Source organism: Anser anser (assembly GCF_964211835.1).
Source record: "Anser anser genome assembly, chromosome: Z".
In the NCBI taxonomy this organism is placed as follows: Eukaryota; Metazoa; Chordata; class Aves; order Anseriformes; family Anatidae; genus Anser; species Anser anser.
In genome coordinates this window covers 12,415,023-12,430,089 of record NC_139723.1, presented here as the reverse complement: position 1 = coordinate 12,430,089, position 15,067 = coordinate 12,415,023, and the positions used below count along the sequence as shown (strand labels likewise).

General features: G+C 46.9%; 1 protein-coding gene across 1 annotated transcript in view; it reads right to left on the bottom strand.

Annotated features, from left to right (window-relative positions):
• Positions 1 to 3,923: 3,923 nt before the first annotated feature.
• Positions 3,924 to 15,067, bottom strand: part of MUSK (muscle associated receptor tyrosine kinase) — a 53,049-nt gene continuing 41,905 nt past the window's right edge. The window contains 4 exon segments of the mRNA XM_083816189.1: positions 3,924 to 5,950; positions 8,327 to 8,475; positions 14,193 to 14,384; positions 14,725 to 14,914. Of these exon segments, the coding sequence (XP_083672315.1) occupies positions 5,271 to 5,950; positions 8,327 to 8,475; positions 14,193 to 14,384; positions 14,725 to 14,914 (1,211 nt within the window). The 3' untranslated portion in view covers positions 3,924 to 5,270.

Here is a 15,067-nt window from a genome sequence, read left to right as displayed (position 1 = left end):
GCCTCACGGCTCGCAGATCCTTCTGGGCAGCCTCATCGGGCTGAGCAGTGACACCCAGACCACGAGTGTCTCCACATCGTGCCACGAGGCACAAGAAGTCCCCGTCCCCACCGCCACCAAACCATGCCTGTTCTCCCCTGTCGCTGCCACGGAGTTAATGCTGCTTTAAATAAGAAGTTAAATTTAGCACGGCGTGAGCTCAGCAGGCAAGAGAGTGAATAACCCCCATTCATTCACCCAGCACCTTGCGTTTCAGCACAGCCCCCCTTGTCCATTAAGCTGTTTGCTTACGTGAATGTGTGCTCGCCCATATAAGCTCCTGAGCTGTAACATCTCTTTTACATAATGGCCGTGGGGTAGGGCAGTAAGCATGCAAGTGCCCCAACATGTTTGTGGCTGCCCAGCAGAGATGTGTCGTAATATCTCAGAGGCCAAGTCAACACATGTGCCTATAAATGGCATGAGATTTAAAGCATCCCACTGGCCAGAAAAAAAATAATTTTTCAATAAATTATTATTCAATTAATATACAGTAATTTTTTTTCAATTAATTATGTGACTTCCTGTTAGTCCAAACCCATTGCATAACACCCTATCTGTCACCGATTAAACTTTTATGTACTTAATCCTAAATTTGCAGGATAGTGGAAGATACCATGTTAGCACAGAGATATGTCATGGTGCAAACCATCACCTGCCCTTCAGGCGAGCACTTCCTGCAGCACAGAAAGCTGTAGGCAGTGGTTAGACGGGCAGCTTCGAGCTCCTCAGAGCCTGCCCTTTGCACAGTTACTGCTGGACACTGCCAACAGAGAGATGCCTCTAGGAAATGCCTCTGCCACATACAGCAAGGCTCTGCAATAAAGCAAGTTGCTAACTCCTGGCTGAAGATGAGAAGCTTTAAACAGGGCTGAAGTGAGCAAAGTGAAGGTTTTTGACAGACGCAATGAGGAATTTGCACAAAGAGGGTGAAAGAAAAGGAAAGAAAATTAAAAGAAAGAATTTCTTCCCTGGCTAGTTGTAGTCAGGAAGTTCAGTTTTACTTTCCAGTTGATTGTTAAGTGATCTCAATGAGTTTTAAAATAGTTAAAATGCCAGTGGACTTTGTGGAGGACTTACTGAACAAGTTCATATTCAAGAATCACATGCAGAAAAAGGAGCTGTGACTTTTTTTAGATAAACCCATCAGTGACAAGCTATTTTCTTGGCTGTCTTCTACAGACAGCAAACTCAATTCCCTTTTGATTTTGAACAGCACTTTTATTCCCAACTTGTCTTGGTGTGGGGTCAGAGTCCAGGCACAAATACCAGCAGAAATCATGGAGGAAGCAGATGTCATTTCCATCCACACGAGGCATCCTGGACACAGCTGTGTCAAGGGAAAGTGTTCAAGGGACTCCATCCCACACTGCCGTGGTGATATCCTCCTTCCTCTCCTCCTCACGCCATTAGTCTCTGGACAGGGACCTGTCATGCTGAAAGCCCAGTGCTCTCCTGCTCCCACCTGAATGCCATCCTGTAAAACAGCCTCCTACAGAGCAACCTGAACGGCTTCTTCTTCTCAAGTGCCTTTTTCCACCCGTAGTGCCTTATTGTGTCATTAAAGCATGCAATTTAAGCCATCAGTGTAGAAAAAAACATGCCTTTGAGCACACATAATAGGCTAATTTTGCTGCATACCTTGATCTGAAAAGCCTGTGCAAACTTCTACTATAATTGCCTACAGTATAACCATAGTGATATTAAAGCTGTAGTAAAACTGTACTAATAAGACAAAATGCACCCATTTCAAGTAATAAACCTGGTGCTGGAGAATGAAGAGAACAGAGAGAAAAGAATTCATTTCTGATATCTCTTTATTTTTTAAAATATTACGCACAGGAGCTACACTGGTAAGGATAGTGAGAAATGTAGATCTCTGTTTGGGATGTCATTCAAAGCCATAATTTCTGTAATGTGTAACAGAGAACAGATAATTATTGTGTACCCTTGGAGAGCCGAGACCAGAGAGATGAGTTCAGTACACAGCGTGACTGAGAGCAGCTTCTCTAAAACAACTTTAATCATGTTGCAGGTAGTGTCTGATCAATTGTGGAATTTATGCTTTATAATGCATTTCAAGTACACCTTTTAAAGAACAAGAGAGTATTGCTGTCTTGGGATGTCACCCTGGATGAAGCTGCATATGTGCTGCATATGCTCTCAGGACACTTGGAGGTAGTGGGTATACCAAGCATGCTGCAAATCCTCTTCTCTGTAGGGTTATTGTCCCATGCCACTGACTGCAAGGCTCCCTCTGCCATCAGTGGGAATGGGAACTTGAGCACCTAAATTAACTGGTTTGGGTTCAACTTCTTTCTCTGCATGAACATGTAAATCCAAACTAGAGACTGCAAAATATTTTTGCTTCCAAACAATTTTTTGATTAATATGTTTCCTTTCTCTTCTACTCTCTCACAAGCCCACTGCTTACTCCCATTCAAAATAATTTGAGTTTTGTGACAGCTATAAAAAACAACCTACAAATCTCTGGAGTAGCGTACTGTATAACATCCATTGAAGAAAGAAAAACTCTCAAAGGGAGGAAAAAAAAAAGAAAAAAAAAGGAAAAAAAAAGGGAAAAAAAGAAAAAGCTGTGTAAGAGAGCAAATCCTGAAAGCAATTCAGCTTCCAGCTTTCAGCAAGCTGAAAAATGTACAACAGGAGGAAACACTCAGGGTAAAATCCAGCCATATGCCAAGGCAGCAGAAGGTCTGTCTACCATGTAATCCTCAAAGGACATCGCCGTTTAGGCGCTAAGCCCTCCTGCTGGATCGTGATGCAGAAGCGATTATCATGTTTGGAGTGCATGCTGCAGAGAGCTTCTCAACGAGATGATCTTGAAAAGATCTTTCCCCTTACAACAGGGGAAGCGTTTTCCATCCTGACCTACAGTCGCTAGCTACCTCACTTTCAACACAGGCTTGCAACACAAAAGCTGGAATGCTGGGCAGGGAAAACCAGATTTTCCACTTTTATGACAGCAGGGCCCATTCAGACTGCGTGGGGCCAGAACTGGTGTCACGGAAAGAGAGGTTTGGCTAGGGAAGGGCAAGGAAAAGGGCTGCCCTCTGGTCTGTAAGTGGGTGCATCTGCTCAGACTAGCAGCTGGCACAGGTTTCACACCAACCTCTTCTTACGACCTTTGCTTGGTGTAAGACACCTTTCACGTTAGGAGGAGGTGGTGTTTTCCTTCCCATACTTGTGCAGGACCTACACAGCTACCCACATCCAAGGCCTGATCCTGCCCTCCCTAAAGAGCACAGCCAAACCCGTGCTGCCCAGAGCACTGCCTGAATTTGCACTCTGCTGCTCACCCCCATCCCCAGGCATCACCTCCTCGCCCTGATGTGATGTGCAGGGCAGACAGAGCATCTCTGCCAGGTGACAAAGCCTAGCACAACTCAGTGCTGAGGGCTGTGAGGTGGTCGTGAAGTGGCAACAGGAGCTACGCAAGGATCTCCGGTAATTATTGTGTTTGGAAAGAGGGGCCAGGAGTTCTTGTTTTGCTTTTCTTTTTGTGTCTTAGCATGCAGACCTCGGTAAACCTCTGACAAAGTAGCATGATGGCAGGACTGCTAAATGGGTGAGACAGCACTGGTCGTTTTCTCCTCTCTCTGCAGGTATCCAAGCATTGGCCTAGCAGTATTTTCAACATTTTGCAGCCCCAGGAGTGCTCCTTTTCTTTCTTCCCACTGTCCTGGTTAAATGTGAGCTCTTTCGCTTGAGTGAAACACAAACAAGTGGAATGAAAATACTGAAACGTGCACCCATGGCCACAGCCAGAATGCACTACGGTTATTTAAAAATAAATAAATAAATGAAAAGAATAGAAGGTCGTGGCGTAACAGAGATTAACTGACAGTACAGGAAAGAAGGAGATGAAGGCACATACTTTCCAGTTTTGGTTGTCGTGATGGTTGGCATAACCTTTTAAACTTACCTGCTCCTCCTGGGCAGGAGTTTGTTTTTCTCTGACAGTGATGTATGCATTACGACTGAGACAACTTTTAGAAGACAAATTATCTTCGGTGTTTGCAAGTGGGCTGAGGACCTTGTGTAACCAAGGCAGTCTCATTTCTGCCCTGTGGATGGGCAGTCTGCAATACTTTTTGTGTTGGAGGGTGAGCTCCCCTTTCTGACATGTTCCCCTAGCTGGCATGATGTCTCTGAAGGCCATGGATGGCATACATCACCCCGAATTAATTCTGTGCCATGTTTCTGCAGGGGAGGATGTTTTCTCACCCAGAGGTACAGGTGTGACAACCAGCATAGCACCAGGTCAGGTTTTGAGCACAGGGGCTGCGTTTCTCCCTGCTCTCAGCACAGGGGACCCTGCACAGCAGAGTGAAATAAACACACCTGAGAGACCAGCCAGGCGCCAGGCTGGACCTTCAGGATTAATTTGTCCCTTAGTACCCAATAGCTTTATTGTAGGAGAAGGTGGGAAGACCGGCTGCTATGCCTGAGACAGACTTTGGGGTGAGATCTTAGGAAAAATCAAATGACCCTCACTACAGACTTCCCTCTTTTGGAGAAGAGGAGCTTTTGAGCTACTTAGGAGATTGCTCGTCTGTGTAACATGACATACTGGTTCCTGCTGGTGGTCCTGCAGGCTCCTGGTTTCACTCTGTCTGTGCTGTGTTTGCGAGTGTCAAAGGGAAGGTGGAAGTTAAAAGGAAGTGGACTGTGGTTTCAGAAATGTCCTTTTTCTACAAAAGGAAGTGAATATGCAAAAATAAAATGCAAACACAATCCAAAATAGAATTGATTTCTGCAATATATATATTTTTTTCAGGTAGTAGTTGAAAACATTTACAGAAGGGAAGCAAAAGTAACAGCAAAGAGCACAAACGCAGGAGAACATGGAGGGAACTGATAGGAAGGGAAGTGCCGCCAGCGAGAGGTTGGTTTGCTTTGCCTGTGGAGCCCTGTGCTCCTGGAAATGCCTAACGCAGGTCCTGAGCTAGCACGGCCAGCACGGCCACCAACCCAAAGAGCCCCAGCCTTGTGGCTGGGAGATATCCCCATACTTTGTGACACAGAGTCCACCTCAGGGAGGTATAGCCCACCCCAGGGGGGTGCAGTACATGGTTCTTGCTTGGCAGAGGAACAAGGTGTTTCTCCTCCCTCTAAAACACAGCTTTGAGTGGTGCTGCCACTCAGGGGCTTTCAGGCCTGTCCACATCCATCCAGGTGGGTGGACGTGGGGGACACCCTGGGCACACCCCTCAGACCTGCAGGGAGGCCACAGCCCTCTCGTACATGCGCTCCAGGATGCGGTGGATGCTGGCAAAGCTCGGCCGGTCAGAGGGCAGCTTGCTCCAGCAGAGGCGCATCAGGTTGTAGAGCTCCAGAGGGCAATTGTCTGGGCAGGACAGGACGTTCCCGTCCCTCACGTAGTAGATGACCTCCTCGTGAGCCATCCCGTAGTAGGGCTGCATGCCGTAGGAGAAGATCTCCCACAGCACCACCCCATAGGCCCACACGTCGGACTCTGTGGTGTACCGGTTGTAGAAGATGGACTCGGGGGGCATCCAGCGGATGGGGATGGCGTCGTTCTCGTTGGCTTTGTAGTAGTCGGCCGAATACATGTTCCTCGAGAGGCCGAAGTCAGCGATTTTGACCACCATGTTCTCCCCCACCAGGCAGTTCCTGGTGGCCAAGTCCCGGTGGACAAACTTGCGCTCGGAGAGGTAGGCCATGCCCGCGGCCACCTGCTTGGCAATGCAGAGCTGGCTGGTGCAGCACAGCGCCAGGGGGCTGGGGAGGCAGACCCGCGCCTCCAGGCCACCCTGCTGAGCCAGGCTGCAGAGGTTGCGGGGCGAGCGGTCGCGCAGGTACTCGTTGAGATCCCCGTAGGCCATGTACTCGAACAGCAGGCACATGGGTTTCCCAACAGCGCACACACCTGCAAGAAGAGAGACGCACCGCATGGGTCGTTTGGGGAGCAAAGAAAGGTTCTGCTGTGGCAAGACGCAAAAAAAAAAAAAAATCCAAAAATACTTACGCAAAGTAAGTATTTTCAAGAATGTGTGTGGGGGCAGAGGGAAAGGTGAAGCATGCAAACACCGTCAAGTTGCATCAGGTCCCTTTGTGTCTTTGAAGCTCCTTCACCAAGGATCTAATGCTGAACTCTGTGCGGGACGCTAACAAGTCATGCAGCTGCTTGCTTTGTCTGGGCATCCAAGGAGGAGGATATATATTTGGAGCTATGTTTAATTAAGAGCCTAAACCTGGTTAAACTGGCATTAAGAGGAGCATTGTCTCTTCCCAGTTGCAGCTGGAAGGACATACTTTCAGGAAGAAATTTTATAGTTCCAATTACAGTATTTTTTTTGTTTGTTTTAGTTATTGCATTTATACTAGTATGTGTGTAAAGGCTACACATATATAGTTAGACTTCAGATGTAATCACAAAACAACATTTTCAGGGACATGTTCAAGAGTACATTGGGATACCTGAATAAAAGACACTCCTGCTCCATATTATTCAGTTGTTGGTTTTTGTTTGTTTGTTTGAAAACTGCACATGCAAAAAATGTTGTTTGCAGAAATTACTTACAGCATGACTGACTCTCATATATGAAAAAAAAAGAGAAAAAAGTCAAAGAAAAGGCAGATATCAGAAAGGAGAGATCTGCCACATCTAACAGATGCAGAACCTAGTTCCACTGGTGGACATGTGCTTGGTCCTACACCAGCTTTACTAAGGGCCATAATCAGACAAGGACCCCACTCGCACCATGCAGCAAGATTGATGTGACTCAGCTGCAGCATGCTAGTCTGTAGAAGGTGTTTGCTTTGCCTTTTCCAAAGTTTTCTGATGACCTACTCATGTTTTTCAGATCAGGTCCACCAATTAGATGCACCTAATATATATGTTTTATATGAAAAATTTGAAATCAGAGCCTCTCTCTACTGCATTAATATCATCGGTGCGTGCAAAGACCACCAGCTTAATATACAAATTTCCAAACCCAACTTTTTAACCAGTTTTACTGACGTAAAGTCAGTTTTAGAGGTAGGCAAAATTATTTGTGTGCCTGCTAGTAACTCGCCAACTAGCAAAAGCCAGCATTTGAAGTGTATGTGTTTTGCTTCCTTTGGGCCATTCATTTAGTAATTGGTGATCCAACTTATTGCGAAATCCAAAGTTCTTGTTGATGACCTAACACTTGAATCTTTGAGAAAAAACAGATATCTGTTCCCAGCATGATAAAATCGGGATCTGACAAGCGTGAGGAGTGTGTGAGAGCTTTATCGTCTAAGCTGTGCTCAACAATGCGGCTCTTTTCCCCACGCCCGCTCAATGTGAGACCAGTTTGTTCCTGTACCTTTGCCCTTTCCTGACCTACAGTGTGTTGACAATAAACACAATGTTTATTTGCATTTGAGGCGTTTCCTGATGTTGTTTTCCGTTGCCAAAGTACTTATATCAACCCAGCTTTCCTAAACCTGGGGTTTTTGCATTTCCAAATTTGGTGGAGCTTCCTATTGAAATAACTTAAGATCTCAGCTGCTTGTTGACAGGGATCAACCCTTTGAACCCCAAGTAGGACTGCCAGGTGAAGGTGGATGGCAACATCCATTTCATTCAGAAACTGAAAATTTACTGAAATAAAATCTGGTCAGCAGCTTTCTTTACAGAGGAATGAAGTATTAGCCAAGCTGTGGCACCAAGGCTTGCTAAAAAGCCCAATAAACCAGGGTTTCCTTTTAGCTGGGAAGGGAGGGGAAGGAAGGGACTGTTTTTGCGGTTGGCTTTTCTGTTTTGTTTGCTTCACTTTGTTTTTTTAATGCTGGTGAGTGTTCAGACATGACAATAGTAAGTGGAACCCATAAAACTAACAAGACTTGTGCCTGTTTTTTTGTGTTTTTTTTTTTTTTTTTAAATACCCACAAAATAAATCACGGCTCCAGGAAGCTCATGTCTTCCTTGTAAGACATCCGCCCTGATATTATGAAACTGGAAGCAGAGCTATGCAGCAAGATGGTCAGCAGCATGCTCTAGCACAGGATGAAGAGGGTTTGTTACAACGCACCGTCCTGAAAAAGCAGCAGTGTCAGACCTACTTTTTGAGATTTGTTCTGGTGGGGAATTTAGCAGAGCATGCAGTGGCTCACAGAAAAGCTCACCCCTTTTGTAAGAGGCATTTCCTCTTGCAGAAGAGACCACTTGCATTCAGGACTGGTCACGCACGCGTGTTTGCCCTTGTGCCCCTAGCAAAACCCCAGCATATTTGCAGGATGGGGTACCCCATACATAGGCACCTCGTTCAGATACCTAAAAGCTTGACAATGTTCGGGTTGTCAAATTCGGCCATGAGGGCTGCCTCCCTCTGGAAGTCAGCCTGCATGTCCGCGGATGCTTCCTCCTTCAGCATTTTCACTGCCACCATGGTGAAAGGCTCGTACGGCAGCAGCCCCGGGGCCCTGGGAGAGAGGAAAGCAAAGGTGAAAGGTGCACATACACCAAATGCAGTCTCTGTTTCTGGTGCGAAATGATGGAGACAAAAAACAAGGTGGAAGCATTCGGCACTGACCGAAGGATTGATCTTACCAGGAGTGAAAAATAAGCATATTTTATACAAAAATGTTGAAAGAGCCTCCTTTCCCACACACAGCACAGTGGTGGCATTGGCATATCTAGCTACTATCAGAGAATAAATAGTAATTATAGTACATTCCCCAGGTTTTGTAAGGAAAATAGCCTTTTGCCACTGTTCAGGAGGAGCAGGGTGGGTGGAATACACCTGTAATTTAGCAAGTTTTGAACCCATTAGCTAATTTCAGCTGAATTTAACAGGGTGGAGCTGATATCTAGCACATAGCTATGTTCCTGCAAGTTTTGTGGAAACAGGTGATGAGACAGAAGGGAGAAAGCATATACGTGTCGTGTCTGAAGAACAAGCTCGTGCACCAATACATGCTGGACACTGGTGAATCTTCAGCTTAAGAGACACAAATCCGGAAACAGAGCTTCCTGACTTGGAACAAGCACGGACTCATTTTATTTTTTTATCCACAGGTTACTCTGCCCTCAGCGAGTTTGATTAGGCAGGCTTGCCAAAGATGCAGGGGTAGCTGTTCCCAAAGCACAGCAACGTTCTGCGCTTCAGACACAGGTCAAACCTCGGACACACATTTCGTTGCCCACGCCTACTCTGCCCAGGGGTCCTGCAGTTGAGATGCACGCCTTAAAAGCAGACAGAGCCCGTGGAGAGTGGCACCTAGTCATGTTCCGTGCTCCTGCCTGACTGCCCTCCTGCTGCTCAAATGCCAGGTTACTTTACTGCTCAGTAGCCCCAAGAGGAGGTTCCAATTTCCAAAGCAAACTTCCAGTTTCCTTGTCATCTACTCCAGACATATGGCACTTGCAACAGATGCGCTCGGATGCTATAAATGTCAAATGTCAGATGGTGGCAGGATGCCCATCTAGAGAGGAATTTCACAGGCAGCCAGATCGCAGCTGAAGGGCTTGGGTGAGGAGGTCCAGCATGCCGGGGTGGAGGAGCAGGCTCCACATTTGTCTGCTACAGCAAAATGTCCTCCTTTTTTCACCCTGTGCTGGCAGCAAGGTTCCAGTCTAGTAGGAGAGGAGATGTCTTCTCACGCACCCACTGCTGCCTAGCCTCCCTGCCTGAGAAAGTCAGCAGCAATACCCTGAAGAAACCAGCAGAGCAATTAAAAGTAAAAAGAGGAGGGCATGTATCTCAGCCAAGCAGCCTCACTGCAGATTCCCACTCATGACTGGCTAGCAGACCTAGCACAGTGCCAACAGCTTCATATTGCACGCTTTGGAGAGAGAAATTCACCCCGGGCCAAAGCCTGAAGTAGACCCATCTATCCGCTCTCCGCTGAAACCCTGTAGTGTAAACTAACCTAAATGCGACTCAAGTGAGATTAAGTTGCACGGAGCCTTTTGCTGGGCATTCAGGCTACAGCACGTAACTCCACCCTCAGCGACTCATGTTAATAACGCATGTTAACTCCTTCAGCCCAGTCCTGACAGATCTGGGGACATCGCGCTGAGTGGGAAGAGAGAGGGGCTCTGTGTGCAGTCTTGGCCGAGAGCTGCTGAAGCTGAACTCCTTGGTGCCCAAAAGACACTGTTAGCAGAATGGGATGGGCACACGTGATCACTGGGAAGCTGTGGCTTCTGTAATTGAACAGGACAGTTCAGGCTCCAGGACAGAATGTGGAGTGTTTAATAGAAAAGTGGTAATTTTCTTCTAGAAATAGGAAGCATCAACAGAAATTACCTTGGGTTTCCTCTCTAGTGACTCCCCAAATGCGTAGGTGAGATACCCCAGTTTGTGCACAGGATGGACAGTGGCTGTCCTCAGTTTCTTCACCATCAATGGATCTGTGCAATACTGGCAGCATTCTAGGTACCTGCTGTTTACAGAGCCAACCAGCAGGGCAAACAGAGATTTTTGCCCCCAATCTACCTAAAGAGGATGTCTGATTTTAGGTTTCCAGACAGACCTTCTTTCCAGAACAGTAACTGTGAAAAAAAAAATGAGGAGCAGATTGAATCTGTATTTGAGATTGCATCCTGTCCCACATCTTCCTCAGCATCACAGCTGGGCAGCTTGTTAGGCCGTTAATTGGTGTCATAAACATCTAATGAGGCAGGTGGAGAACTACCTTTACCCTCTCCTTTGGAGGGAAATGTTTGGGGGGGGGGGGGGGGGCAGCACAGTGTTCAGAACAGGCAGTGGACTGTTTCATTTGGTTTCTTTAACATCCAAAAAGCTTTTCAGCTACATTTGAGACAGCAGGTCAAAGAAACATCCTTTGCACTTGAAAGAATATGAGGATACCTGTGATGGAGAAACTCCTGCCACCTCGATCTCTGATCTCACAGCTCTAGCCTGGCCCTTGGGGCAGCCTTGTCTCCCACAGAGATGACAAGCTGACCCCAAAGCCTTTGCAGTGGGGGTCCACGAGTCTTTGGTGCTGGTAAAGACCCCACATCCAGGGCACTGGGCAACCCTGGCCTTCAAGCTTAGTTTGGGGCATGCAGCTCCACCTCTGGGAGCAATCTGCATGCTCATTGTCCTGGTTCCAGTTAGGACAGAGTTAAGTAGCTCATAGTAGCTGGTAGGGTGCTATGTTTTGGATTAGGATGAGAAGAGCGCTGATAACATGCTGATGTTTTAATTGTTGCAGAGCAGTGTTTACACCAGGCCAAGGACTTTTCGGCTTCTTGCTCTGTCCTGCCAGCGAGCAGGCTGGGGGTGCAGCAGGAGCTGGGAGGGGACAGACCCAGGACAGCTGACCCAAACTGGCCAAAGGGGTATTCCATACCATCTGACGTCATGCTAAACAATATATAGGGGTGGCTGGCCGGGGTGGGGGGGCCGGCTGCTCGGGAATAGGCTGGGCATCGGTCAGCGGGTGGTGAGCAATTGCATTGTGCATCACTTGTTTTCTTACACATTATTATTGTTAATACTATTACCATTATCACTATTATTATTATTATTGTTATTATTATTTTCCTGTCTTAATAAACTGTCTTTATCTCAACTCACAGGCTTCACTTTCCCGTTTCTCTCCCCCATCCCAGAGAGGGAGGGGGGAGGGTGAGCGAACGGCTGTGTGGTGTTTAGCTGCCAGCCGGGTTAAACCACAACACTCATCTACATTGTCCTGCAGAGGACTGGTGCTCTGGAGGTGTGCAGATGTCAACATGGTCCTCCCAGGAGCAGGAGATCCTGAATTGGCCACCACGACCTGGTTAGGACAGACCTGAGCCAGGTCCCATATCTCGTTTTAAAGACATCTGTTGAGGTAACTGGCTACTTCCTCAACCTTTCCAGTGTGAATGAGCCCTAAGCAGACATGGCAGCCTTTCAGGAGGAGCTGGTAAATGATAGCCAGACACTTCCTGTCCTAACATGTTGCTTGACCCAGGAGTGAGTAAACACTGAATCAGGACTCGCAGCAAGCCAACTGGCAAAAGCATCACTGGCATTGTGCGCAGAGCTGTGTTTACAGGAGAGGGAGAAACATGAGACCAGGAGAAGTAAAAGGATTGCTAAACTTAGCCTGAGATGTCCATTTAACACATGCAGACAAGTACATTTTATCCATCTGCGACGGGAAGGCAAAGATTTGAGCTGGGGTGGTGTCCGTCACCTGGAGGGATGCGCGGCTGGTGCTTCTGGATGTCAGCGCAGCAGTCTCTGATGGTCTGCCAGTGGTGCACAGGAATGTCAGGGGATGGAATTTTCCCCAAGAATATAACGCTTCAGAGTGGTTTCTGATAGAGATTTTAATAAAAATAAATAAGCCACTCAGAAACAGTATTTCTGGGGCTCCTTCCCTGAGCCCCAAAAACCGGATGTTTCAGAGGGTATGGTACTCTGCATGTTGCAAAAACTGGATACGATTTTGTTGCTTGCTTTTTTTTTTCCTATTTTTTCTTTTTCTCCCGTTTTCCACTGACAATAGCAAAAAGGTTTAACTAAAAGGAATTACAGCACTGGGGTGGACGAAATCCACATGGAAGCTCTCTACACCACTTTAACACTTGCTTAACCTGGCGCTTCAGTGACACTTCAGTTCCCTTCAAGAGGTCCTGCTCAAGGTCGGGGAGAGCCACCTCCAGCTGAGGAGGCTCTGGGTAGCGCTGAGGCTATCTGGAGGTGCTGGTGCAGGCGATGCTCTACGGGAAGGCTGCACTCAGTGGGATGCCCTGAGCACCAGGCATTGCACACCTGCACCGGCTTGCCTGCACCAGCTGTGACTCAGTCACCGCAACTTTGCTCTCGACTCAAGTTTGGATGCATTTGGCTCAGCCATCCAAGCTAACAATCAATCACAGGCTAAGCATCTGTGATTTTCCCACTGTGCGCCCTTTAAACTTTGTTATTTTTAGCTCCCTCTACATTAAATAAAAGTACGCCTGCATTTCTTCCACATCCCTTCATTAGGAAAAAAATCCGTCACATCTATCGAAATGGTTTTGCTATTCTACCAGCATTTTAACCAGCCCATAACTAATTTCCCAGTGGATACATCCACAGCATAACTATAAATGTTGAAAATATCTGCACTTATGGCTGCTTTTTGCATGGAGAGTCCTTTGGTTTTGAAGTCACTGGGAGCAATTCGCCAGGCAGGCCATGGTGCACATCAGGACTCTAATAGTCCCTGCCATTTTTTGTCATCACACACTACTCCAGATACAGTGACAAAATGAGCTACGTCCCAGACTCATTAACTGTAAAGGACTAAGAAAACCCATCCCGAGCAAAATGGAACACTCTGTCCACCTTCTTTCAGGAGTTTGGGCTGGGATTTTCCAAGAAGAGCAGACTGGCCAAATGCTGACCTGCAGGCATTGCAGACTGTCAAGGGTAACGAGATGCCTTCCATCCACCCAGTCTAAGCAAGTTTGGGTTCATCCCTGGGTTCTCAATGAAATGTTTTTCACATGTGAAGAAGAGCATGACCTCACCTCCCAGGAAATTCAACAGAATCTGTGGCTCATCTAATGCCTTAAATTTAAACAGGCAACAGTGGTTGTGATTTCCAAGAATAAAGTCTGAATAAGCAAAGGGGACACACACACACACACACACACACACAAAGGATTTTGGCTTAAGTAGGTTGGATTTTTAGGGGATTTTTGGTTTGGTTTGGTTTGGTTTTGCCACTAAATCAAATGTAAACTGGGTGAGGACCTAACTGCAGCATGACACATTGCCCTCTGTGGTAACTACTGGCCAGTGTTGAGTTTGTAATGGAGGACAGCACACACCGACGATTTGCACATACTGGGAAATGCAAGCATTTCACAATAAGTCACATGCCACATGCAATACTCTTTGAAAAAAAATAGGGATGATAAATTTAGCTAAGCTGTCACACCAGACTTTGGTATGTGAGTTTGACACAGTATGTACTAGAGAGAAGTACAGGAGACTCATTCTTGACAAAAGTTTAACAGATATGAGTGGAAAGCAGTGGACAAGACAAACAATTATTCAAGCCTCAGCTTAACTGTTGGGCCCTTCTACCAATTTCAGTTTGAGTAAATGAACAAAGGATTTCTGGTGTCCAGGCAAATGGATGCCCAACTCCTGATTTTTCCCAGATACCTCTAGATAGAGAGGACTCACACGTGGACTGCTTACCTTGCTTGGAAGACTCTCCCAAATGCTCCTTCCCCAATATCTCTCACGTATTCAATATTGTTCCTGGGATACTCCAGGCTGAGTAGTTTCGGATTAAGGAGAAGGGGCATCCGCTGGTACATGGGGTTGGGGTGCAGCCGGTCCAGGAGGAGTTCGGAGGGCAGAGTGGTGAGCGTCGGTGTTTCTGACTCTCTGAAACAACGGAGCAGTTGTTGGTCAGAGTGTGCATGGCCCCTGACCAGGAGATCAACATCTGCACCTCTGGGGTTGGCTTCTTCCAGGATGGAAAAAGGAGGTACGGCAGGGCTGCTGAAAGAGCCTTGCAGCAGGGTCTCACATCATTTCCCCAAAATAGCCACCAGGCCACCTTCTGCTCTGACACAGGCACTCCTCAGAGCCTGCACTGGTGCAGCCACAGACATAGGGAGGGCTTCTCCCTCCGGCAGGCAGTTGCAGGACTGTGCTCTCAGAAGCAGGCAAGCCATGTTTCAAAGCAGCATTTGTTGGCCTTGGGTTAAGTCCTGAGTTTTACCTTTTTTTGTTTTTCCATTGCTTTCGTCGACGGCAGCAAACGAGCGTGACAATGCCGAGGATCACGATAAGGGCAAAGCTGGAGATGATCGAGATGATAACAGTCATGGAGTATGTAGCGGAAAAGGATGGAGGAGGGGGGAGGTTTGGAAACTCTCCATTTGGTTTTCTTGTTCCTAGTGATAAGGATGCTGTAATGTAAACAAAATCAGAAGATTATGACACTTTTATAGGGTTGGGGCTTTCCCTCAAGAGGTACTTGTGGAGGCCTACTGACATTATGGATACAACTGTATGACTGTATGAGAGGATCATACTAGGGAACTTTGGTTTACAGGAAGCAG